General features: G+C 44.7%; 2 protein-coding genes and 1 long non-coding RNA gene across 8 annotated transcripts in view; 2 read left to right on the top strand and 1 right to left on the bottom strand.

Annotated features, from left to right (window-relative positions):
- Positions 1-1,214: 1,214 nt before the first annotated feature.
- LOC121233316 lies at positions 1,215-11,372 on the bottom strand. Its single transcript, XR_005932425.1, has 3 exons — positions 11,276-11,372; positions 6,155-6,319; positions 1,215-1,321 (listed from the first exon to the last, which is right to left on the bottom strand). It is a non-coding gene; the product is annotated as an uncharacterized LOC121233316 (long non-coding RNA).
- Positions 7,935-23,725, top strand: SMIM19 (small integral membrane protein 19). 4 transcript variants are annotated; one of them, XM_030009566.2, is made up of 3 exons: positions 7,935-8,150; positions 8,302-8,426; positions 8,651-8,795. In XM_030009566.2, exons 1-3 carry the CDS (start codon positions 7,984-7,986, stop codon positions 8,722-8,724), a joined length of 366 nt encoding a protein of 121 aa, XP_029865426.1. In that variant the 5' UTR covers positions 7,935-7,983; the 3' UTR covers positions 8,725-8,795. The 4 variants fall into 4 exon arrangements, with proteins under 4 accessions (XP_029865426.1, XP_029865417.1, XP_029865444.1 ...); XM_030009557.2 differs by having other exon boundaries at positions 8,581-8,795; XM_030009584.2 differs by lacking the exon at positions 8,651-8,795 and adding an exon at positions 21,538-23,725 and having other exon boundaries at positions 7,936-8,150.
- The window catches only part of SLC20A2 (solute carrier family 20 member 2), a 58,760-nt gene continuing 44,938 nt past the window's right edge, over positions 11,279-25,100 (top strand). The window contains exon 1 of one of the 3 annotated variants that reach the window (XM_030009464.2): positions 11,279-11,377. The gene's annotated coding sequence lies outside the window, so the exon portion shown is untranslated. Of the gene's footprint in view, positions 11,378-12,072; positions 13,777-13,810; positions 14,226-25,100 lie in introns of those variants that run through there. The other 2 variants (XM_041123566.1, XM_041123573.1) reach the window with 2 other exon arrangements.

Below are 25,100 nucleotides of genomic sequence, written 5' to 3'. Positions count from 1 at the left end.
TTCACCACCAATGACAGCCTTGGATAAACATTCGGGGGCTTTGCTGCCTCAGTACAAGCAGCTCTTATATGTCTGGTGGAAAACATCAAAGGATGAAGAGCAGGAAGAGGCCTGTTCACAGCTGAAAGCCTGCAAGCCCCTCTCTCCTCATCTACTCCCCAGCCAGCTCTAGACCAGTGGACATGAGCTCCCCTGCCAAGACCACTGCCACAGCTCTGCCTAACCTCAACAACAGCTGCTGCTTCTCATCTCGAGCTCAAATCAAGGGCCCCACATTCCCTGCCCTTTCCCACAAAAAATGCTTCTCCTGGGATGGTTATTGCTAGGTTTCCTATTGTATCGCTGTTCCTGCATCCCAAAAGTCTAGCCAAAGAAGCTGCACAAAGATGCAGGCCACACAAGAAGGACTGCTGCTGGTGCTCATCTCCTTTAGAAAGCTTCAGAAGAGGTTCCCCAAACCACCCAAGGTGGTCAGTGTCAAGGGGGATATGGTCCCAGCGGTCCCAGGGCTTCTGTTTGCTGCCATCACCAAGATGAAGGCCTTGGGTCTGGCGCCTTGCCCAGGGAGAGGACAACCCTTTTGCTGAGGTCAGTGATCTGCACCACCTTGCCCTTCCCTTTTGGGCAATGTCTCCTCTGCCATCTCTGCAGCACATCCTGCCCACCTCATCCGACCAGCTAGACAAAGAACCAAAGCAGAGACCGTCTCCCAGACTCAAGAAATAGCACCTGGTTCCCAGACTGAACCCACCTGGCACACTGCTGTGCCAGCAGCGGAGGAGACAGGGAGACCTAGGACATGCCAGCTGAGCCTGCTGACAGTCTGGCTGTGGGTGCCAACTGTGTCAGGGCACCTGGATCCACTACTGGTATGGTATGCTCTACCCTTTGTCTGATGCTGTTGCCAAAACAAACTCCCAGTGGATTTCCCAATAAAGTTTAGCCGTTACCAGGTAGGTTTGTACCACAGGATACAGAATAGAAATAGCCTGTCTCAGAGCAGAGTCCCAAATTCAGTTCAAACCCACTGCTCCTTTCTTTTTCTCCTCAGAGTCATCCAAAGAATAGCACTGTCAAAGTTATGCTGTTTTCCTTTCCAAGCTGCCTGCTGGCTGCAGGCTTCTAAGTGGCTCAAGTCTGATGTAGCATGTTTCCCCTTGTGTGGCATGGGTTTCAGACTACATCCTAAAAGCAATCCTATAACGCTAAATCCTGTACAGGTGAGCAGTCTATACAGCAACTCACCTGTATGTTCAACACCATCAGATGTAAAGTGTTGCATGCATATCCACACCAGCTGCTATGTAGGTCTGGATAAACGCTGAGGAAATAAAATGGACAACCTATTTAATTGAACAGGGTTGGGTTTTTTTTTCTTTTTTGAAGGATACTTTTAAAGTCCATGTTACCCTGATTTAATAGAGTGGTAACTATTAAGCATATCAGAAGTTTAGAATACCACACAAACTTTTTGAAATTCTATCACAAGCTCTAAAACAATATTTTCCTTTGGTGCCACATAAACAAAACATCAGATCATTATCTTTGTGAAACAGAGGCAGTGCTGTTTGCCAAATATAATTTGTGAGATATTTGGCAGAACTTGCAACCATAAACCGATTCTATCATTATGACTATGATATCTTACCAACAGTCAAGAGACCCTGGGAACAAGAAAATAGTGGTTCTCAAGTTCTTCTAGCATGATATAATGCGTATATTTGTAGAGTTCATCCAAATAAATTATAAGCTAGATGGTACTTTTAAAAAAGAAAAAGGATTTTATGGTTTTATTTTAATTGAAATACTGTATACTTGAGATGACCACATGATTTCCAATAATTGTCAGTCTGTGTTCTGAAGTCTATAATCCAGTATTTATCAGGATTAAATGGTGAATATATTTACATTACAGTGATATTTATGTCTCAGCGATTTCTGATTCTGTTTACCTCTGGGTAACTCAAAATCCATTAAAAATTATATATTTATATAGAGAGACACACAGATTCTCCAGCCATAATTTTGAAAAGAACAAGCTTACTGTTAGATTCCAGCATTAACATTTTGAATATGAAGTAACTGGATTTTCAAAACTGATAATATTCAGCAGCTTTCAGTCAAATTTATAGTAGCTGCTGGATGCTAAGGACTTTCAGAAAGTGAATTCTTTCCTTGTAGAGGTGGAAGACCCTTTTCAGCAATTCTCTTGATAAATCTATGGGACTGAAGTGGGTGCTTTTATCAAGTACATGCTAGACTTCTTTGTGGAATGAATAAACTTCCCACTTTTGTAAAAGTTGGGATTTTTTTTTTTTTTTAATTAAATCACACACCTATGTGTTTTTCTCCTCAAGAGCTGGTTCCTGTGAGGGGTTGTGTCTGACCCATAGCTGAAACTCCCCAGTCTTATTTGCTACTATGTAATATTGAGAACCTGGCCACTAAGCTTGGGTCTCCATTAGCCACGTTTTGCCAGAATAGCTTATGCCAATGCCATATATTATTATTATATATTAATTGTTTGGTGCCTACATGCTTTGGTCACAGGCCAGAATCCTAGAGGTCAGATGCTATACAGGCATAGCACAAATAACAGTCCTTTCCCTACAAGCAGCTTTAGTATAAGAAAACAGAACACAACTGATGTCCTCATGCATTAAGAGCATACACAAGCATTGGTTATCCCATCCTACCCCATCCAAGCTACAAATAAATATGCTACATAATCTACATGGACAGGTCACATCATTTCTTGTGCACATAACAACAACTGCAAGGCCTGACTTTGCTCTGACCAAATCAACAGCAGCTTGCATTCCCATTTCTGAAGGTGTTTCAGGAGCCTAACACTGCAACAAAAGCCCAAGCTATAAAAGGAAACAACAGTGTATCAGGACAAGGTAAACCTAGGCTTAAGAGTCAACCAACTTTGGTATTTGAACCAGATTCCTCGAAGAGGTCACACAGAAGGCCTACACTCCGAGAACTCCTATTGCTACAGGCCAGCAAGTGGGAGATCACCCCTTTTTCTCACGTTTGCAAGGCTGTCACACTCACTGCAGCACCAGATGTTGTGCTTCTTAACCTAACCCTGTCCTACCCACTGCTTAACATTTGCTAACTTCAGACGGGTATGTAGGGGAGCAAAATCTCTCTCTGCCTGTTTTCTAGGTTGGGGGTTGTCACGCCCCACCTGTGGGGAGGAGCAAGTGACTCGGGTTCGCAAATCCCCTTCTGTGTGGACTAAGGCGACATAACACTCAAGGTCCATACATAAGCATCAACTTTAATGGAAAATTTCTATAGAAACAAGTATTATGCAAATGTTGGCACTTTCACAACTATATCTACCTGAGCTATGCAGCTTTATGGGCAGTCAAGGTCGGCCCTGAGTTACTTAACAATTTTAACCACTACTCAGTAGCTTTAAGGTTACTTGGAAGAGAAAAGAAAGAGAAAAGGAGAGAGGTAGAGGGAGAGAGAGAGTTATCACCAGTCCTGGATCCAGTGTTGGAACTGCCAACAGGGGTATTCAGCATAGAGAGCCCCAGAGACTCGTACGTTCCCCTCTTTATTGGCCCCAGTTCCTGGACTTCTGGAACCTTCTCTTGCCCCAGTTCCAGGAGTGGTTGAGACACCAGTCAGTCAAGAGGAGTGACACCAGTCCTCTCCCTGTGACTAGTTCCTGGATTTCTGGAACTTTCTCTCGGGGCATTGTGCAGGCTCACAGTATAATAACTTGGGGCTTGTTTCCTACACCACCCTGCGGCTCAAACACTCCAAGACCTTCTTTGACCGTGGTGATCTGTACATAGCGGATAAGAATTGCAGAAGAAAAAGAAGATATAAGGCGAGAGATCATACATTTAACTACTGCAAGACCTAATGTCAAAAACAAAAACCCACATAGTATTGTAAGGGCAACATTTACAAGCCATTTTCCCCACTCCGTGAGTCTGAGAGACTTCAACAATGATGTAATCCATGATCCTTCAAACCAGTTCCTTGGTTGCATTGCCTGGAAGAGTTCTCCAGTCTGTGCAGCAATCTTCCTCATCTTGCGTGCCTCTTCTGCGGTGGTGGCGTTGTCTATGGTGACACAGCATTCTCCCTCTGTCAGGTTCAACATTCCACATACTCCTCGTTCTTTCAATAATATGCATGTCCAAGGCTAGCCAGTTTTGCACAGCCACCTTTGACACCTGTTGAACTTGCAAATTCAATTCCCCAAAAGCATGCTCAGACCAATTGGTCAAAGTATGTAACTGCCAGCTCAAATTTTCTACGACAAACTGGTGCTTTTTTAGGGTTACATATGGAGCAAATATATTTTCAAGAATAAGGGATGTTTTCATCCCCCAGGTATAATAATCAGGTGTTTTAACCTGAGGTGCTTGAACATCTCACTTCCTCCGGCCATTGTTATAGTCGTTATAATAGTCAAATGTTCTGGAGGGACACATTGAGGGAACACCAATGGCACATCATAAACCGGCATGTCCAAAAACAGTTAAGTGAGAATTCATCTTCCCATCTGAGCACCCCCATAAAGTTCCCTGTGGAGCAGGGTAGAGCATGGTGAAGCATTGATAAAAGTCATCCTGGGGCACCCACGTCCCTTGTAGATCTCTATCCCAAACCCTTTGGTGTTCTGGACCACGGCTGGTAGGAACACCACATTCCAAACTAAGGGTAGCATTAGTCAGGGTTCCATTACACCATGGATCACTGTTCCTAAAACCATAAGAGAGGTAGCCCCAACACATATCCCAAATAAGGGTTCTGGTCTCAGGGAGAAGCCAGGTATCAAAGGGACCACCTGCACCAGTAGAACAATTTACAATATGGGTACAATTAAGAAGGGATGACTCATCCCATTGTGGGGGTTCAAAAAATGCCTTATCCATTGTGGGATCATTTTCCTCCCAGAAAAAGTGTTTGATGGACCAAGCGCACTCATATCGAGTATGGTTAATGAGGGACCTGGTATCAAGTTGGTGAGGAAGTTGGATACACCAACCAGGGCTCCAAAGAATGTTATAGGGGTGTTCCAATGGGTTTTCTTCAGGAGGCGGTGGCCACCAAGTAACAGCAGAACAGGGTTTGGGGGTCAGTTTCTGACAGTGAGTCTGATCCCACCATTTAGCTGTGGAATTTGGGATTGCAAAAAGTTCTTCTGGATGGCAGCTAGTCAATTTGAGTAAAGGGGACCTGGCATCCCCTTCATCAACAGCAACGGGGTTGCTCATGTCCACTGGTAACATGTTTGATACCACTAATCGGTCTCACTATCGTTTTCGAGTGGGAATCGATAAAAGGCATGTTTGTTCTCCATGTTCCATTTTTATGTAATTTACTTCTCGGTTGGTCTTCAAAAGGAGAAGTTCCCTCCCCCCATGCACAGTTTCTGGTGCAATTGCGACTTGCAGTCTGCAATTGTGTGCCCAATATTTTTGTGACATTTAACCATATAAGGGCAAATCTAAAACCTGCTCCTGTTGATGTTCGGGGATCTACACAAACCCCTTGGTCGGTCCTGTTCCAAATTTGTGCAAAACCTGTTATCAATTCCCATGCCAAGTTGGGTTGGTTATCCAAATTCCCAGTCGACTGAGACAAGATTATACATCCACAAAGTAAGAATACAAACTTCTCCCACACCATCTTTCCCTTGTAAAGAACAAAACCAGCCCTAATAAAATCAGACAAACAATGCAATGGGTCTCTTTATGCTGAATGCCCCTATTGGCAGGTCCAACACTGGATCCAGAACTGGTGATCTCTCTCTCTCTCTCTCTCTCTCTCTCTCTTTTTTTCTCTTTCTTTTCTCTTCCGAGTGACCTTAAAGCTACTGAGTAGTGGTTAAAATTAAGTAACTCAAGGCCGACCTTGACTGCCCATAAAGCTGCATAGCTCAGGTAGATATAGTTGTGAAAGTGCCAACATTTGCATAATACTTGTTTCTATAGAAATTTTCCATTAAAGTTGATGCTTATGTACGGACCTTGAGTGTTATCTCGCCTTAGTCCACACAGAAGGGGATTTGCGAACCCGAGTCACTTGCTCCTCCCCACAGGTGGGGCATGACAGGGGTGGCTGGGTTATCTGAGCCTTGAATCGGGCACTTAATTAAATCAAACAAATCAGGTACCTGCTGAGTGAGGCAGAGTCTGTTACTGCATGCTGGAGGCTGCAGAGAAAACCCTGAGACCTGAAGTCATGCTTTGTGGATGCGGGCCTTGGTTTCCTCTGGATGGGAAGCTGGGTGCAGAGTACTGAGGCATTCCAGCCCCTTCCCAGGTTGTCCAGAGCAGAGCTGCAGGGTTAATACAAAAAGTGCCTTTAGATACAGCTTCTCTATAGCTTCTCTGCAGCCTGTGCACGGGAGCCTGATCTCAACTGAGGTCTAGAGGTAGTAGTGAAATATAAAAGAGCACCCAAGTTACTTATGTTCTTTCTACTTTTCTTCCACAGACGTGTAATGCTTTCTTGTCAGGCCTGTTAACAGAAAAGTTCAACATACTAAAAAAGCAAACAAAAAGCCTCAACTTCACAAGAAACTGTTTAAAATCCCAGTGGAACCATGCTTAATTAACTGTATTGTGTCATGTTGCGTAAGTGATAGACTCTTTTTTTTTTTTCTCTTAGTGGTTTCCACAGTTCTGTGCACGGGTGCCATCCCAATTTAATGACCTAGAATTATGTCTAATTGCTGTTCTACTACTCTTTCCCACACCATGCGGGGCAAGGAACTTTTCTCATGATAACAGTGCCTTAGCTTTTTATTTTTTTGCACTGAGAAAATGGCTCCCCAAAGGATGGAGTTTCCCCAGGCTGGTTGGACATTTGCAAAGCGAGTGCCGTCCAAGAGAGGTGTCTAGCCTCCCTCTACTCAGTAAGGGGTCAGAGCACTTCTGGGGCACAGGAGGATTGATTCTGAATGTTTGACATCGGTTACATAAATCAAGCCCTAAAATGACTTGGTTTTTCCACTTATTGTCTATTATAAAGGGTGAAGACAAGTAACTGCAACATAAGCACATACCCCCAATATGCATAAGGCAAAAGGAGATGAAACATATCCGTAACACCTACATTGTAATAGTTCTAGTACCTGAAGAAAGATATGGTAAAAGGAAGTATCAGGGCCAGAGGTAGATAGAGAGAAGCAGGAGAGGATAAAGGACAGCACACCAAACCTATCACGTAGCTCAAACATGCCACACCAGGCAGTACTAAAAAACCCCCATGAGTGCGTGTGTGTTAGAACATGCTCTGCCTAGTTAATCTGCATCTCATTTTCAAGTTTCTTAACCAAAACGCTTGCCCTGCTCTACCTTTTCTACCAAAGCATAATCCTAGAATTGTGCTTTTTGGCATGAGGAGCATGTGGAGCACAGAACTAAGCTATGTTGCTCCAGCATCTGAATATCCAGCAACTCCCATTTTGGCACAAAAAAAAAAAAAAAAGGCAAGATTTTTCAGAAAGTGCTGTTTCTATTTTGACAACCTGAACTGTCAAACTGAGTTCGCACGTGAAAAGTGAAAGCTCGTGACAACCTGCGCCTCTTTTTCTCCCAACACCAGGCACTGCTGAGCTACATCCCACGAGCGAGCGCCAGCGGGTGAAGGTGCTTTTGACCCAAGGCCTGCCAGGCTTTCAGAGCTGCCGAATTCACACCTCTGCCGGCTCTCCACCCGCCTGCGCCTTTCCCCTCAGACGCCGGCACCATGAAAGCACAGAAACTGCCACCTTCTTATGTCCCCTCCCCCAGAGACCGGCCGCTAGAGGGGAAATAAAAGCGTGGGGAGGGGAGGGGAGGGGGGGACCGGCCCGGCTCCCCTCGCTGCCCCCCCCCTCAGGGCCGCCCCGGGATGGCGGCAGGGACGCCGAAGCGCAGCACCTCACGCCGGCCCCGACGGCTCGCCTGACGTCACTTCCCGCCGCCACGGGGCCGCCCCTAACGGCCGTTCTCCCCCATGGCGGCGGCGGCCGGGGGGGCAGGCGGCGGCGGCGGCGGCGGCTCGGCGGCTCTGGGCGACAGCGGCGCCATCGACTACTCGGTGCACGAGGCGTGGAACGAGGCCACCAACGTGTACCTGCTGGTGGTGCTGGCCAGCCTCGCCCTCCTCGTCTACGCCCGGCGGTGAGGGGAGACCGCGGGCGGGGGGGGGGGGGGGGCGGCGGGGGGCGGGGCGAGGGCTCCCGCCGGGAAGCGGCCGCGCCGGCCCCACGTGTGCCGTGCCGGCGGGGCCGGGCCGGGCCTCTCACCGCCCCCCCCCCCCCTTCCTTCGCAGGAACAAGAGGAGGATCATGCGCATCTTCACCCTGCCCCCAGCCGCCGAGACGCCGCCCGAGCCCAACTTCTACGACAGCATGAAGAAGATCCGCCTGCGGCAGCAGCTGGAGATGTACTCCATCGGTGAGTCAAAGGAAAGAGGGGGCTCCCCTGGGCCTGTGGGTTTCTGGGGACAGCTCCTGCAGGGGTGGCCTCGAGCCTGCCTGTCCTCACACGCTGGCGACACCAGGGCGGAACCCCGGCCCTGCGGCACCACACCCGAGCGGGGGTTACGCAGGAGCGCGGGTCACGGGATTGAGGCACGAGGAAGTACGGAGCGAGGGAGCGGCCGTGCGGTTCTCTTCTAGCTGTTGAATCTGATGTTGAAGTTAAAAAGAGCTGGGAATGTCTGAATATTGTCAAGACGTGGATGGATTTGTAAAAGTTGAGAGGACGGTGAAATCACGAGTAATTCAACTTCATCAATTGAAAATAAATGAGAGTTTTACTGTACCAACAAGTGTTGCCGCTCCCACCTTAATGCTGAAGGTCAGGTTGGAGGTAGGATAGAGCCCTGTGCCTCTGATACTCCAGAGCTCCAATTCAGAGAAACACCTGTACTTGCTTCACATCTACCATACATGCACGCCTAGAGGGAATATGGGCAAGAACTGCTTCGTGAGTTGAAACCCCCTTTTAAATGTAAAGATTTAATGTCAAGATTCTTAAACCAGGCCATTGTGTTCTGTAGGAACAACAAAGGATGTGCTTCCTACAGAGAAATGCCTGCTGGCATTCGTTGTTGGTGTTTGTTCCACCGCACACAACTCTTTGATCTCCCTTTGTCTTGCTAACCAGATTACTTTTGGAGTCAATGTAGTAGTTAGCTTGTGGCATGTATATTGTGGAGGAGATGAGTGATGTGGAGATCAGTGGTGTGACTAATGAGTCGTTCAGGTCATCTGTAATAGTACTTCTGAAGACAGTCTTTAATTTTTTTTTTTTAAATGAAAGGACCTGAATGGAATCATAGTTCTCTGCCATTAATTTACTGACATTTTGCTATGACCCTACTGTTCGGCCTTTCCAAGGTCATATGCTAAAGGACTAGTTCCACGCGGTGACTGAAACTTCCCCTTGTGTGGCTAAGTGGTGAAATTACATTCTCTCATCTTAAGTCTATTTCTTGATTGTTATCATATTTATACGTGTATATATATATATAGATATGCATACATGCACATATATATATACACATGCATATAATAAATGGTATAATCGGTGTTGACCAGTGTTTCTTTTTTTCAGCAAGGAAGTATGAACAGCAGCAGCAGCAGCCACCAAAACAGACTGAAAGCGTACAGCTCTCAGTGGAATGAAGCCCACAGTTGTAGGAACTTGGGATATATTTCCAGTGCTAAGGATAAGAGCCAGTGTGGAGCTATTTTCAATGCCTCCTAATTGATACACAGCTGAAGGCCAGGGGAAAAGAAAGGGGACTCTGCTAAAAACTTTGTTCTCGGCAGCTTTTCTCTGAGCCCCGTGAAGTAAACTGAGTGCCTACTGAAACATTCAGCATGAAAGTAGCCAACACAGGGCAGACCTGCTCAGAGAAACCTCTGAGGGTAGAGAAGTGCAGTCTTACCAATGTTTTAAATAATTTCTCTCTCTGCTGGCACCTTGGAAATCAGCTCCTACCTTCTCTGGTGATGGCACCCTAGAGAAAGCAAGGCAGTAACTATCTGCCGGAAACCCTTTTGTTCCTTGATGACGCATTGTTGAATTCGCTGAATGCGTTCAGTAAATGTGAATGAAGATACTGTGGCCTTACTGCCTAGCGAAGGTGAACAGCTTGGAGAGCCCAGAGTGTCGCTGGCGGTAGCGCGGAAAGATCCTGCTCTCTGTGTTTATATGGGGGTTGCGTATGCAGCACTGTGAACCTTTCCTGGAGAAACTTTGAGAACTGAGAAGTATACAGGGAATTGCATGTCTAGAAGACACTTAAAGCCAATACTATGATGTTAATAGCAAAGGTGGTTAGCTTAATTTAGTCAAATTGCTTTAAAGAATGGGATGGTCTATTAAAATTTGCATCAACAGGAAGATCATGGCTTATCCAGAAGAGACAACACACCCCAGTTACTTTTTTCTTTGTAGGTAAATCACAGAATCAGGTAATTTAAAGAATACTGCAGAAATTACTTCTTAATAAAAGTATCTAATCATGAAAACTACTTGAAGATGTATCATGCTGTAATTCCTAACGTTACATGACTTGAGTAGGCTGAGTGGTGAACAGAATGCCAACAAACAGCACAGAGAGCTGGGAGAGCGTGCCCAGCAGGAGGTTTTTGTCCAATTCAGTGCTAAAATATACTGAGTCTTGGAGCAGCGGTAAACAGCACTGCAGTTCCACTCAGATATGAGGAAACTTGGCTTTGTTCACCACATCTTCCTTATTAGACTGAAATTATCTGCACTTTAGTGTCCGTCTGCAGGGACAGTAAAACATGACGTGGCCCATGCTGACCGTGGCAGGAGATGGCGACGCGGGTTTGCCCCGTGAAAAGGGCTCCTTTGGGTGAACTCCTGCCGTCTCGCCAGCCGTGCCGATGGCCCCTTTTGACAGCTCACCGAGGAAAAGAGAAGCGTAACTCGGCGGGGCCGAGGGCTGGCGGCAGGAAGCGCCGTTCCCACGCGGCGACGAGGAGGAGGAGGAGGGAGGAAGGCCGCGGGAAGCCCCGGGCCTGCCGGCGGCCCGGCCTCCTCCCGCCGCTGCCTCCCCGGAGCCCCCCCGGTGCCTCTTCCTTCCTACGTTACTCCGGCCGTACGAAGAGCCAGCTCCGCGCCGCCGCCCCGTTACTTAGCGGTACTCACGCGGGACCGAGACCCACCCCCGGCGCGGGTGCCCGCCCGGCGGAGGCCGTCCGCCCCGCGTCCCCATACAGCCCCCGGAAGCGGCGCTTCCTCCCCCTCCCCTTCCCTGCGCAGACCTCACTTCCTGCCGTCGCTTCCGCCTCCGGGCCGCGCCGGCTACTGCTGCCGCCGCCGCCGCCGCTGCTGCTGCTCGGAGGCCGGAGGGCGCCCGCCGGGCAGTGAGTGGGGCCGCGGCGGGGCACGCGCGCGGGGGCGCCCCGCCCTCGGCCCTCCCCTCGCCCCGTCCGCGCGGAGGGGAGGGGGGCGCCTCACCGGCGGCGGCGGCGCGCGGGGGGCCGTTGTGAGGCGGGAAGGGGCCGCCCGAGGAGAAGGCGGGGGCGGGGCTGGGGACGGGGACGGGGACGGGGAGGGGGGGCCGGCTGGCTCCGGCTCCGCTTGAGGCCCGGGGGCAGACTGCCTGCCGCCGGGCCGGGTGGGCTTTCCCCTCTGTCCTCCGCGGGAGGGCTCCCCGCCTGCGGTGCCCGCCTTCACCCCGCGGTCGCCGCCGCGCTTCCCCGGCGCGGGGCCCGTGGCGGTACCGAGCGCTCAGCCCTCCCGCCCACCCGAGCGGTCAGCCGGGGAACGGGCAGCGCGGGGATGAATCCCTTCTAATGGCGCATCTTCTGTAACGCTCGCCAGGGCTGCTCTCCCCAACAGCCGTCCGGTGCGGCTCCATATGTTTCGATAAAGCAGCATGTCACGATGAACCCGTTCTTTCCGGTTTACTACGCCCAGCCGTCTTTCTGCCTGTAGCTAACAATCGTACAGTTTTCCTCTCAGCGGAGCTGGGAGCACCGTGAAGCGCTTAGAAATCTCGAGTGGCTTGTGCTCTTGGACCTGAGGTAGTAGCACGGGTATCTCACCGGCTTACTTGTCGAGACAAAACATTTTTAAGGAGAAGTAACAAAAGCAAAAGCTTTTCCAGGGCGTGTGCCTTTTGCATTTGCTAGGGCGTTAGAAGAATGCTGCTTGAGCCACGAGTGAAGGGCGGGTAGTGGTTTGTTTTCCCGACTTAAGTGCAGCCATCGAAGTTCTGTCCCAGCAAAACTATACCCTCTTTTCTTGGGGTTTTTATATTTCAGTGTTGTAGTACAAGTATGCTTTGGGACAGAAGGTGCAGTCAGTTTTTAAAGTTTCAGCTTGGATTTCAGCGGTGATTTTTTTACCTGTTAATTCACGATATTGCATGTAGGAAAAGGTGCTTTCTTCAACTGGTAGTAAAAAATCGGTGCCTAAAAGCAAAGGCAGATAGGGTAGAGACAATAGATCTGGGGTTTTTTGCACCCATTCCTAGTAGTCGGGCTTGTAGGCATGCACAGGAATAGATTCTCAATCAAAGTTCTCGTGGAACTTTGTGCATGCTGAATTATTAGATGTCTTGGATGGGGAAAGCGTGTGACCTTTAAAAAAATTGTGCCAAAGTTTTCTTTAGTTGTGTTTATTTTTGAGAATGCTGTACAGAGGCAAATCTTTCTAGCTTACCCAATACTGTTTAAAAAGCTATTATGATATGTAGATTTCGTGGTGTCTGATCACACAAAGCATGCGAGGGATGGCTTTCAAAGCTGTTAAGACTTTGCATCTATAAGGTACCGCAAAAAAGCATTAAGAAGTTGCTCTCAATTATAACTCAGATGTTTTTGAGAATGTGACTGCTCTGTTGTGTCCATGGGAGCTGCTGAACTGTCAGATCTTTGTAAATGCAGTCTTCAGATGGAGTTACAACCATGACTCTATAATCTTATGTGAAAACTATAATCTTCTTTTAAGTGGTGGAAAAGTCATCTCTCTCCTCATAACTAAAATGGGGCTGGCTAGGTTTTATGTTCAGTGCTGCACAGAAGATCAAAGCTTTTCAGATAGAACTTTATAAATTTTGTGACAAGGCTCAAGAGGGTCTTAAATATTTCTAAGCTATGAGTGTGGCTGTGTTTAAAGCTGAAGACGTTGTAAACTCTGTGGGCCTTGTAGTGAAAATATCTTCCCTCACGTCATGAGCATTTTGAGTTTCAGTCCAGTGTTATATGCCCAGATAGTATGAATTGGCATGTGCTGGCTGAGCCCAGATGAGAAAGTAGCCTGTAGCAGCTGCCGTGGTGCCTTATAGCCATAAGAGTTATGAGTTTCAGCAGTGTGACACTCAGGTGGTGCTAAACTTGGTCTCAAACTTCCCTTCCAAAACTGCCTGATCCATTGAGAAGACCCGCAGTAGAAGCCTTTGCTGTACGACTTGTACTGCTGATGCCAGTAGAGCTCTGAAAACGGGGAGAAGATCCCAGTGCCTTCGTCCAAGGATGGTTTGCAGGGAAACTTCTTCAGCGCAGTGCTGAATATTCATTGAGAATATTCTAACCTATGATGAATCTTTCTGTAATTTGTGTTTTGCATATATGATTAAGCAGCGTTGGCCAAAAGCCTGGTGACAGCACAAGGCTCTGGAATGTCTCCCTGTTGCCTGGGCAGTTTATTCACGTTAGCTTACTTCCGTGAGCATAATCGCTCCTTTTAAAGTCCTCCTCAACTCAGGAGTGCCACTGCTATTGAGCAAGCCGAAATTATACACGCTGCAGAGAGAAAGGTGGGTATGTTGCAACTTAACCTCTCTTTTGGATGTATTGAAAAGATTTTGCCCTGGCCCTAATTTCTACATTAAAGAGATTAAAAATTGTCACTACGTGCCTTCTTCAATGGGGAAGAAGCACCTCATAGGAAAACGTGTTATTAACTCTGTGATGTCTTTGGCCTGTTACGCCTAAAGAGCAGTAGGTTTGGAGGAGGCTTGCTGACAAAGTGCAGTCTTCAGTCGCGGTTGCTTACGCTCCAAATCGGAAGTAGTGATCAAAAGGCGTTCCCTTTCCCCTCCAAATATTTAAACCGTGTTTTAGTCATGGTAAAGAACCTGGGTGATGTCACCTAGTTTATTAAGGTAGTCACTCAAGCAAAAAGGCAGCACTTGATCTTGTCCTCGAGACAGGGCTGCCGCTGAAGAGCAGAAGGTTTCACTGCCTCAGGCCCCTGAGAATGGAGGTAAGATCCTTTACTTTGCAGCCCTGTTTCTGTTGTGGCATAAGAGTTAAGGGCTATGAACAAGTTTCTTGTAGTCTAACAAGCTCCATCAGAAATTGGTGTCGCATGGGTCGGCAGGACTCCCTGCTGGCTAAGGGACAGATACTGAGTATGACCAGAGATGTTGACTGCTGGCAGAACACCTTAAAGCCAGCGCAAATGTCTCATGAGAAATGTGATGTTGGGGAATGGAAATTGGTGCTACTTCTTCCATAAGAGAGGACAAGAAGGGAGGAGGAAAAAAACCACACGTTGTGTTAAGAGAAAAAGGCTCAGGATTTTTTTAGGCAGGAAAAATCCTGCCTTAATAATGTTTTTTTCCCAACTCTCTGATAAAAAAGGCTGATAAAACTTCTTAGTGTTCAGTTGTCTCTGTGAAATCTGTGTTTACAAGGAAAAGGCTAAGAACCGTTTTAAGAATGAAGGTGCTTTGCCTGATTTTTTGCAAGGAATGTCTAAGCTTTGGGTGTTACTTTAATAAAAATAATTCCTGATCTTTTTATGGAATATCTAAACTCTGGGCGTTACTTTAATAAAAACAACTTCAAACTCCAAGATTAACAGAATTGCTAAAAGGAGTTAGTTCTCAATGAGAAAAACAATAAACTGAATTTGGAATTTCTGAACCAAGCCCTCGAAGGCAATTTGTGGCAAAACTCCAGAAAAAGGAAAAAAAACCCCAAAACCCTCGTTTTTATAAAACAGCCGTGTATCTTCTTTCTGAATTATAACTAGGTGCTCCTTTGAAAAGCGATTCTCCCCTTGCAGAGGCCTAGGAATGAGATGTTTTAGGAGAACTGGGTTTAATTTTATTCTAACAGTAAAATGAATTAAGAATCCTAAAAAGGGGCTGCTCAAGTTAGGGATTTGCTGAAATTGGAGTCTGAGAAAATAGCTTACATTTGCACATCTGAAGGAAAACTTAGATCCTGAGTCTGCGAAGGAGTAGTCCCCTTCAGTTTCTGTCAGGCCGTCAGACTTGCTGGAACTGGTTTTAGACATCCATGATGTATAAAAGGCACACGTGGCTCTATAGCTTGCTCCTGAGAAAGATCGCAATTTGGACAAGATTATAGAAACATTTGTCTTTTTTGTAATGGAATAGAACGAGTATTTGGAGAAGACTCAGCCGGCAGGAGGGCTGTATTACTTTCCAAAATATCCTCTGGGTCATCCTGGAAACATAGTTTGTAATATGCTCTTGACTGACAGCATAGGGTGTGAAGCATAAATTCCTGAGCAGGAAAGATGTATGTATGTTGGTTGTGCAATGGGAGACTCCATGTGATGTCGTTATTTATGGCGCTTCTCTCAGATGTCTTTCTGGGACTCGAACAGCTGCTGTGAACTTTACCCAGCACAGAGTACTCGGTATGTTTGAACGACTCTATTTTGCCATTGCTCAGATCGTGGTGTACGCTCTGATGAGCAATATTAGAACCAACTTCTGTGACACTGGTTGTAAAAACAGAGCAGAACTTAGGGAACCCTTTTACTGAATTGATGAAAAGCTTGAAAGGGTGAAAAAGTAAGATTATCATCTTCCATAGCTTAATTTGGTGGACATCAGGGAGTGATAGTTGAAGGCATCCAATTTCTTTATACTGTAACATGGAAGGAAGGGTGGACTGACAGAAGAGGAAGACTTGCTTTTTCTTTTCAGAGGGAGGGTTGGAAGGGTAGAGGCAGACATGTAGGCTTTTTCAGTCTTACCTTTTTTCTTCATGACCATCTTGTTAAATGGCAGCAACCGTTGTTTGCAGGAACTTTCCCTTGCTTTGGTAAAGAGTTCTGGCTTGTCGTGCATTTTGATATGTGGCAGTGTCATTGCTAAGTAGATCCAAATCTACAGTCAGATAAGGCTTGGAATAATTGATGTTCTTAGCTCAACTAAATAACCAAGTTCACATGATCTGTAAGTGGCCAGCAGATTTTTTCTTAGGCAAAGTATGTACTGCTTATATTGCATATTTATTTAAAGCTAATTTTAGCACAACAGATTGAGAATTCTAGCAGCCAGAAATACCTTTGTTGAGTCCGTTAAAAGATTTCCTTACCCAAACTCTGTTTTTGTGTGACAAACAGAAAATATCGCATCTTTTTGACTTCATATTCAGTAATGACTCAGAAGTGGTGAAAGCATTGCACTCAAGGCCTCCAAGATTACTTTTGCCACTGCTGATGGGAGAATTGTTCTGTATCATTACTGTCTTCTCTTTCAACCTCAGCAAATACTGAAATGCCGAAGGCAAACCACTTGATGGCTGATCAGAGGTCCTGGAGATGTTGGTATGTCAGTGCTCTGAAACTTGTGGCTTGGACCGCTGTTTGAGCATTGCCTAAGAGCATTGTAGAAGCACTCAATTCAGTATGTCGTCTTCATACATGTGAGACAGAAGAACAGAAAAGCGTTTATGGCCTCTTAGAAAGAAAGTATTAAGATCATCGCTCTGGAACAGTTTCTAAGACTGCTGTGTAACTACTAAACAGCATGGGGAGGTCACTGAGAAGTATGCAATGGGACAATTTAATTGCCATTATAAGACCTGTGATTTTTATTGACTTTAATCAGTATATGATACTCAAATAGAGAAAGAAGCTACATATGGTTGTATTACTTAATGAGCTAACAGTTGGCTAAGTGGTGCCTGTTACCAGTTCTGTTATTGCTATTTTGATCCTTAAAAGAGCTCCATTTGTTTATGGACCATAGGCTGGGACAGGAGTTTTCTCTCGACTGGTTGCTTGCTTGCCTGAAGATTGTTCTAAGGAGGGATGAAATGGTGTGATTTTCTTTTTGGTTTAGGCAAAGAAGTATTCCCTTGCCATAATTCACCAGTTCCACACCTGTAATTAAAACACTTGTGGTAAAACAGTGATGGCTATGTGGTGTTTCTCACAGATGCTGTAAAAATCTCCGTCATCTCCTTGGGGGGCCATCTTCCCATAAGATACCAGCCAGACCTACTCTTTCTCTCCTAAAGACTTTGGGATTAAGAACCTGTGGCCTGGGGTCCAAGGTTTTAGTTCCAGAGGCTGGGAGAAGAAAATGCAGCCCAAATAGTTACTGCAAGCAGGACTATGTTTTGGGGAGACGAGAGGATCCAGAACCTCGAGTTTGTTCTAAGAGTCTCCCTTCCTTGTCTGCTGCTTGCCTACATTATTATTTTTTTTTTTCCCACCAAACTTTTGTTGAATGAAGGTGTGGCTTTATACCTTGATGCTTCTCGCAAGCATTGTGTGAGCAGAAACAGCAGTGACTAATTGCACTGGAGCTTTAGTAAGTACTCGGCATAATAATGATGGTGACTACGGCATGAGCTCATCCGTAAGTAACAACATAGGCTAAAGTTATTGCACAGAGGAACCTGTGCAGGAGAGCCCGCAGGAGCATCAGCCAAGAGCAAAATGCGATTGGTTTTGCTTGGTCGGACATTGTTGGTCTTTATTCAGGCATGGAGATGGGAGGGAAATTCTTTGCTCAGAGGGAGAGGTTCCGGCGTGACCTTGAAAAGCCCAGCCTGGTATGCTTCTTGTCTGTTCTTTTATAACTAAATTTATCAGAATCTCAAGGGGGGTTCAAAGAGCACAACAAAGGGAAAAACAGTTTGCTTATAAGGGTGGCAGCTCTGGAGTGGAAAACATCAGAGAAGTGAGCTTGAAAGATCTGGAAGAGGGTAGGGCCTGATGAAATTCTGCTGGAGCTGCCAGCTTCCAACAGATCCCAGAAATTTAGTGTATAGAAACGTAGCTGGATAACTGATAGAGGTTGCTAAGTTGTTGTTTTATAGGCCCTCAGACTGTGTTCCTGCTCTGTAACAGAGCACAGTATGGCATGGGAGCTTACAGTGCAAGCCCTCGGAAAGGGAAGAGAGGTGGTTAATCGCTGTGCTAGTTCCCATAGTGCAAGAACAAAGGGATGTTTAAATGAAATTGAAAATCAGTACATTTGAAACCTGGCATAATTATACCACATGATATTACCGAGGCCAAAAGTTTAGTCGGATCCCAAGCAGACCTGGACATACATATAAATAATGACAATGTCCGGAGTTGCAGTAAATAGGATTAAAAATAAATTAAGCATATAAACCTTCATGCTAATTGATGAGGTCAGGAAGGAATTTCCCCTTTGGGTGAATTACATCATTGTTCGCTGCCCGAGCTGTTCCACCTTCTGAAGCATCTGGTCCCAATCACAGGAGGCAGGATTCTCAAACAGATGGACCAGCAATCTGACCTGTTGTGGCAGTGCTTAGCTTACCCTGCCTGGGTAGGATCTTGTTGAAAGGGTTTGAGAAGCATTTTTTTTTTTTTTTTTTTTTTTTTTTTAGGGTTTTCTGAGGCCACCTCTACTTCAGTGTATGTCTACTTTTCCAGTTTCACATTGGCGAAAGAGGACAACTGTTGACCAAATGTCCTTAACGAATCGTGAGAAGTGCCTGCTAACATGTCAGCAGCAGCCCGTGTAAAGGTGGAAGCTGTGATGGGCATATAAGGCATTGCTGTATTGCTCTGTGGATTAAAAAGAAGCTCTGTGAGCAGCTGAGCTAGTGAAGATGAGAGTTTCCTGCAGCTTTCTCAGTTTTGGTGGCACTGTGGTACCTTAAACGTCTTCCCTTCTTTCTTTCCATTACACAGCAGTACCATTAGCGTCCCTGATTTTCCCAACAGCACAGTGCCTGAGCAGTCTCTCACTGCCTCATAGTTCTTGAGTATAATTTAATCAAAACATGATGTCTCCCTGGTGTTTTTGAACCAGGCACGTTGCTCAGGGGGCTGCCTCAGTTATTTATTCTGCAAGCCTCATGTAGGAATTGATCACCTGTGAAATCTCTATCCTTTTCTGTCAGATCAGGTTGAAATTGGCGTTACAATTTATGTTTCTGTGCATGGGACAGTTGGTGTGGTTATGTAACCATTGTTTCCTTGGGAAACAAAAGAAGAATATCAGTTTTCCAAGCAAGTTGCCGTGGAGTACTTTTTCTCTCAAAGCAATTAGGTGCACGAACAGTTACACCAAATAACTGAGGCACGTATGCCTTTAAAACATGTACTGTTTAATCTTAAGACTTTCCCCAAGGTATAAGGGGAAAGCTTCCTTGCCAAAATATTGTAATTGAGTTAACAGTCCAGGAGGTTTCTGTGTTTTGTTACTGAGCTACAAAATTCTTCTGCTGGTGTTGGCTGCTATGAAGATCAAAGTTAGAAGTACCAGCCTGCCAGTAAGTTGTCTCTTCAAAAGAAAACTGAAAATTCCTCATTTGTTTCAGGTGACAGCCAGCATCAGATCTTTTTGGCAACTATTAATATTTTTCTGCAGTTCTCTTTCTGCATGCAACAGTGAGCAGCCTGGATGTCTTGTAATCTGTATGGTGCATATGCTGAGTGTAGAGATCTGATTAACGAGTGAGGATGTCACTAATAAATTCAATTACTTGTCCGCAATTAATTTCTGGTGCTCAGGGAGAATATGGAGGTATGATGATTATGGAACAGTGAAATTGTGGTTTCTTTTTCTTGTATACAGTGATCATCGTGATAAAAGAATAAGGATCACTGTGGTATAAAATAATTGGATGGTATCTGGGCATGTTCTGGATGTCCTGCTGACGGGACGTATGGCTGCCTCAGCTTTTGTGCTCTGTAAGCTCTTGAGATCTGTCATAGTTGCCTTTCTAGAGTAGGCAATAGCATGTTTCTCAGTAGCAGGCATGATCACTGAGGTACAGGCTTTCAGGACTGTTTGCCTCCTAAGCACTTGTGAGGGTAAGGACTTCTTCAAGAGTTCAGAATTGAGGGAATATGTATTTTTCTTCAACATATAATCCCTGCACAGCAAATACATTTCTGTCCAGTTACTTAACAGCTATCGTTTCTGCAGTACGCAGAGCATTGTCAGAGGGTTTCTTGCTTTGACTGTCCAAGTCTCGGTTTTCTTCTCTACTGCAATGTGCAAGAACCAAAGCTAAGACTTTTTGTGCTTAGATGGGACTCTGTCCCTACAGCTGTCCCTCATTTCTAGTGTAAGAGAGCTGAAATGACACATCGTTTCCCTAGGAGGAGTTGGTGAAGGACTATGCTGTCTTTCTCTGTGAAGTGTGCCCCATGTATGGAGCATGCTGCTGTCAAGTGCTTTTGCAGAAGAAAGGAGGATTTCAGATGGGAGGTGGAATTCTGAGAATTTGAGATGGTAGCTGATAAGAGGTAGGATCAGGTCTGCCTCTGCTAGGAAGAGATTTTGGTGCTAATGCTTATTTAAAGATGGCCTTAACCCTAAAAGGGAGAGATAAAATTGCTTTCATGCTTCTGTCTCACTGAAAGCTGGCTGGCAGAATGGTTTTGGTGCCTGCTTATCTGCCCTGAAGGCTTCATGGCTGGGGAGGCTGCAGAAATAATTTCTCCTGCACCCCCTCATTCAGCTTTCAGGCAAAATAGTGAGGCAGGCAAATGGTTTGGGCTGCATGTTTGGATGCAAGATGGCTGTCTCTCCATTTTGCAGATGAGTCATCCTTCTGCCTTTTTGTTGTTAGGGTCTGAACAGTGCTGCTGTTGGCTTTGGGCCTGCTTGATCCCAAGTTTTGGATGGGAGAAACAAATAAGCAAGTCCCCTGCACCCCAACCCCAAACTTCATGACATCATTTTGGGGACAAAGACACATTGAAAATACCTGAGGCCTTTGTCACCTTGTAGTTAAACTGCTGTAATGCAGAGGAAGTGTCTCCTCCAGTATCTGATAAGTATGTAAAAACGCAAATGTAGTGTGGAAGTTGCATAGATTAAGGAGCAGTGGGGAAAGTAGGGGAGACGCTTAGATCCTTGTTTTTTGTCTCAGTTGTGGGCTAGAGCTCTACTTACTTGGACAAACAGGTCCTGGGTAAAGATAATTTGCATTGTTTTCAGTAGTAGATAAGTTAGTAGATGGGTCAGTGATTTCTTTTAGTTGAGCTGGCTGCTGCAGACTAGTTCTGCAAGCTTGGCACCCGATGATGTTTTCCACAGTATGTAAGGCTAGCCGGTACAGGATTTTTCCTGCTCATCATGTCAGAAACGGAGGTGCAGATCGGGAGATTTAATTGGTTACCCCAATTTTGGCATGCGACGTTTACATACCTAGTTTGGCAAAACTTGGCTTTTGTGAGAGGAACTCTTATTTCCTAAAAGGAACTTGAATGACAGTTGGGATTTTATTAAAGACACAGAGGCATATTATTATTCATCTTTCCTTGCTTCATCCCTGTGATGTTTCCTGTTTTGCTTCTTGAGATACAGGTGTCATGATGAGGAGCTTCTCAGAAACAGAAGTGGATGATGAGTGGAGATGAAGAAATCATACATTTAAGAAGTTGGCTCAAGTTTCCGTTACAGGCATGGAAAGTTTCTGAGACCAAGCCATGCGAGAAGAACATGAGTAAAGAAGAGGGAGATGTAGACCCAGACTTTCTAGAAGGGATTGCAGGATTTGAGAGGACGCTGCACAAACGTCACGTAGCTTGCTTGCTTATTCATTTACCTGCACCCCTGGATTGTAATACTTGTTTGCGTATCTGTTTGGAAGTTGAAAAATCCCCTTACATCTGTGTCTTTAATATAATCATGGCTTCAAGCTTGTTTTAGGAAGAGCAGAACATTGCTGTAGTTTTTATTTGTGGATGAGATAGCTGCTGCTTTGTACTTGAAATCAATTTTGGTTTTTTGTAGAAACATACATTGAATCTGGAGAAGATCAGACCATGACCGTTATGAAATAGGAAATCAGGGGTTTTGCTTGCATTTAATAAATGGCCTTTGCTAAAAAGTGTGACAGGTGCATAGGTAAAAGGAAAAAAAAAAGATCGTGCTAGCCCTCTAATTTGAGTAGCCTTATAATGTATTGTTCTTATGAGGTCCTTAGACAGATGTCAGAATCAAATATTAATCAGTTCGATCTTTTTGATTTGACCGTTGGTCACAAAAATATTCCAGATAGGTAAGTGTTCTTGGCAGGACTATGGGATTTTAAGTGCAGATTACTTAGTACTGAGTTAAGGGAGAGCTTTTTAGAAAGGTAGTTTTTTGAACATCTTGGCTATTACGTGAAGTATCTCCAAGAAAACAACTGGCCATGCAGTCCAGCAAGTTACAATGCTGTGAACAGACTTAATTGTAGTAAGTCTCTGGTACAGAGTTACTAAGACTTTGACATATATGTATTTAAAATTTTAAAATTAAATGTAATTTCCTACATTGGACAGTGTTGCTGGTAGAGGCAAAGAGCATCATTATTTTTCTCATAAACACTTATCTAGTGTTTTATTCTTAATAAAAGTCTACAGTTATTTTTGCATACTGACTGAATATTTGGCCTTTAAGAGTATATAATTAGATGGAAGAGTAAAACCAGTTGTTAAAGGACTGTTTTTCTAATGAAAATAGTTTGAAATCATATAATTTTAGTTTCTTCCGAATAGATGTGATTAGTGTGTTGGAAATAGTTTTACAGTGGATATAAAGGGAACAGTTGAGAGACAGTGGCTGAGAATGTGTCCAGCTATTTTTGTAGCTAACAGTTATATTTTTTTTTGGTCTCTTTACTTAGATATTTCCATATAATTGAACAGCTAAATTACAATTGGATACAAAAACTATTTGCACTTAGTAATATTTACATTTTAAAATAGGTTTTATTGTACTAATTGATAAGTAAATCACAATGACTGTGAGAAAAACCTAGCCTATATTATTACTTTGATAGAAGTTTGAATATGGGATAGTATTGTCTGTATCATATAAAAATGTTTTCATGGATTTTTAGCTGCTGAAACTGAAATCAATAAACTTTAGTTACTGTTGTTGACTGGAACAAGTAAATCTGCACATTTCTGTTTTCTTCATATTACCTCTGCCTCTACATTCACCTAGTGTTTCTTCCAGCATTACGCCTTTCATGGTATTTGCCTTCTTTAGATCGACCTGTGAGGCACTCTTGGTGTGGGTTTTTGCATGTTCTTGTGGAAGACTTTCTTGATGGAGAACTGTGCCTCCGAGTTTGTGCAATTACTTTGTTTTCTGAACAAACCCTGGAGAACCCCAGGCAAAATAAAATCCCAGGATTAGTAGAGTAGCCAGTGGGTCAGATCGTAATTTTTTTCATATTTTAAATAAATTTGTCAGTAACTGATGATTGTGTTTTAAAGTAGATACAGAATGGTCTTCTGCACACCTCAATTTCATGTTAGATTAGTGACACCAGTGTATCCCAGATTGAATGTACATTAGTGAACAATATGGTCTATGTTCTGGATTACTTTGGAGAATGGAAAATACTTCTTGCTTGGTTGAGAAATTTTTAAAAGTTGAAAGGATTATGTTTATTTTAAAACTCCGGTACTTTGGATTTGAAAGAAACAAACTTGTAATATAGCCCAAATTTCTTGTAATCTGTTTAGTTATTTGTATTAAATTAAGTGATTCAAACGTGTTCATGTCTGCTGAAGTTTTAAAGAAAACAAAATCAAATTGCGGGGGATAATTGGTTAAACATTTGGAGACAGCGTTGATTGAAATATTAAGCCCATTTTGGGAGTAACGTATGCCATGGTTTCAGGGCAATTGTTTTCTTCACATCATTTTATTAATTTGATTTAATTCAATATCTGGTTAATTCAAGGCTGAGGAACTGATTGACAGTTGAAAAAATGGCATAATTAATTTTCCCTTTTTAATTTATGTGTAGAAGAGATGGAAGAGGAAACGACTTCTGTGACTTCTGAAGGTCTCGGTGACCAGAAACAACCAGTTGTTTATTAATTATAGATTCCTTGTTTATTTCTTTAAAAGAAAAAATATTTTATATACTTTTTTTTCTGAGGATTCAGTGTTCTTTACATGATGATCCACTTGCTCATTTGTTTTATGGATAACAGTGAGTGATTTTTCCTTACCAGTATGACAGAGGTAGACTCTGGTCCCTCCCAGGTCTTCCAAGGAATGTGCTCCACATGTGCTTCCATACTCCAGAGGACTCTCTTCACGTGGCATGGTTGTCATACCTGGTTGCTGTAGACTTAATTTTATTTATTTTTTTAGGTTCTTTTCTCCTTCTTTGCTTGATTTTTTTTCCGATACTTCAGTGCTCTGGGAATTTGCACCCTTCCTTGGAGTGGTGTGGCTCTTCTCTCAGTGCTTGTACAGAGCGGAGAGGTCTGTGTCAGCGCTGTGCCATTCCTATTGTCGGGTAGGTCATTTTCTGCAAGGGAAATGCATGGGTCTAAAGAAGTCCCCATTCAAGGTGTGGTGGGCGTAGCAGGATCCTGGCATGGCTAGCTCGGATTCTCACCCTTCTCCAGAAAGGCAGGGAAGAGGGGAGGTTCCTTGTGGAATCCCCTTTGCTATTCCTGACCTCTCAGCAGCATCTATGCTATCTTTCTTCCTCTGGGCAACCATTGGGGTGCTGTAATGCATCACTATCATCAGCACAGCTTCACTGTAAACACCTTTTTCTGAGGATGAGGCACTCTAGCCACTGGCGCTGTTTGCTGGTGCCATGTACTTAAAGAAATATCTCCTGCTACCTTAACGACTTTCACTTCTCTCATAGCTTCTGTGACAGCAAGCAGAGAAATTGTAGCTGTTTGAGCTTTTGCTGCATACAAATGTGTTCGTCAGTTCACCGGAGGCAACGTGTGTCCTGTTATCGTGCCTGTACCTTTAGGAAGACTCTTTGTGCTCCACCTGGATGTAGGCACTGGACTGCTGAAGCACAAACACTAATGTTACCAGGGTTTGCTCCCAGGCTAGAAAAAGCCCAGGTAAAACATGGAGCCATCTCTCCATGAGCAGTAACTCATCTGAGG

Source organism: Aquila chrysaetos, chromosome 1 (genome assembly GCF_900496995.4).
Source record: "Aquila chrysaetos chrysaetos chromosome 1, bAquChr1.4, whole genome shotgun sequence".
Lineage (NCBI taxonomy): Eukaryota > Metazoa > Chordata > Aves > Accipitriformes > Accipitridae > Aquila > Aquila chrysaetos.
This window is presented reverse-complemented; position numbering and strand designations above follow the sequence as displayed.

Bases quoted from the DNA above. Each gene is read 5' to 3' on its own strand.
- SMIM19 (XM_030009557.2), top strand. From the start codon at position 7,984: ATGGCGGCGGCGGCCGGGGGGGCAGGCGGCGGCGGCGGCGGCGGCTCG. The intron at 8,151-8,301 runs GTGAGGGGAGAC...CTTCCTTCGCAG, and splicing joins CTCCTCGTCTACGCCCGGCG to GAACAAGAGGAGGATCATGC. The intron at 8,427-8,580 runs GTGAGTCAAAGG...GGGGTTACGCAG, and splicing joins GCTGGAGATGTACTCCATCG to GAGCGCGGGTCACGGGATTG.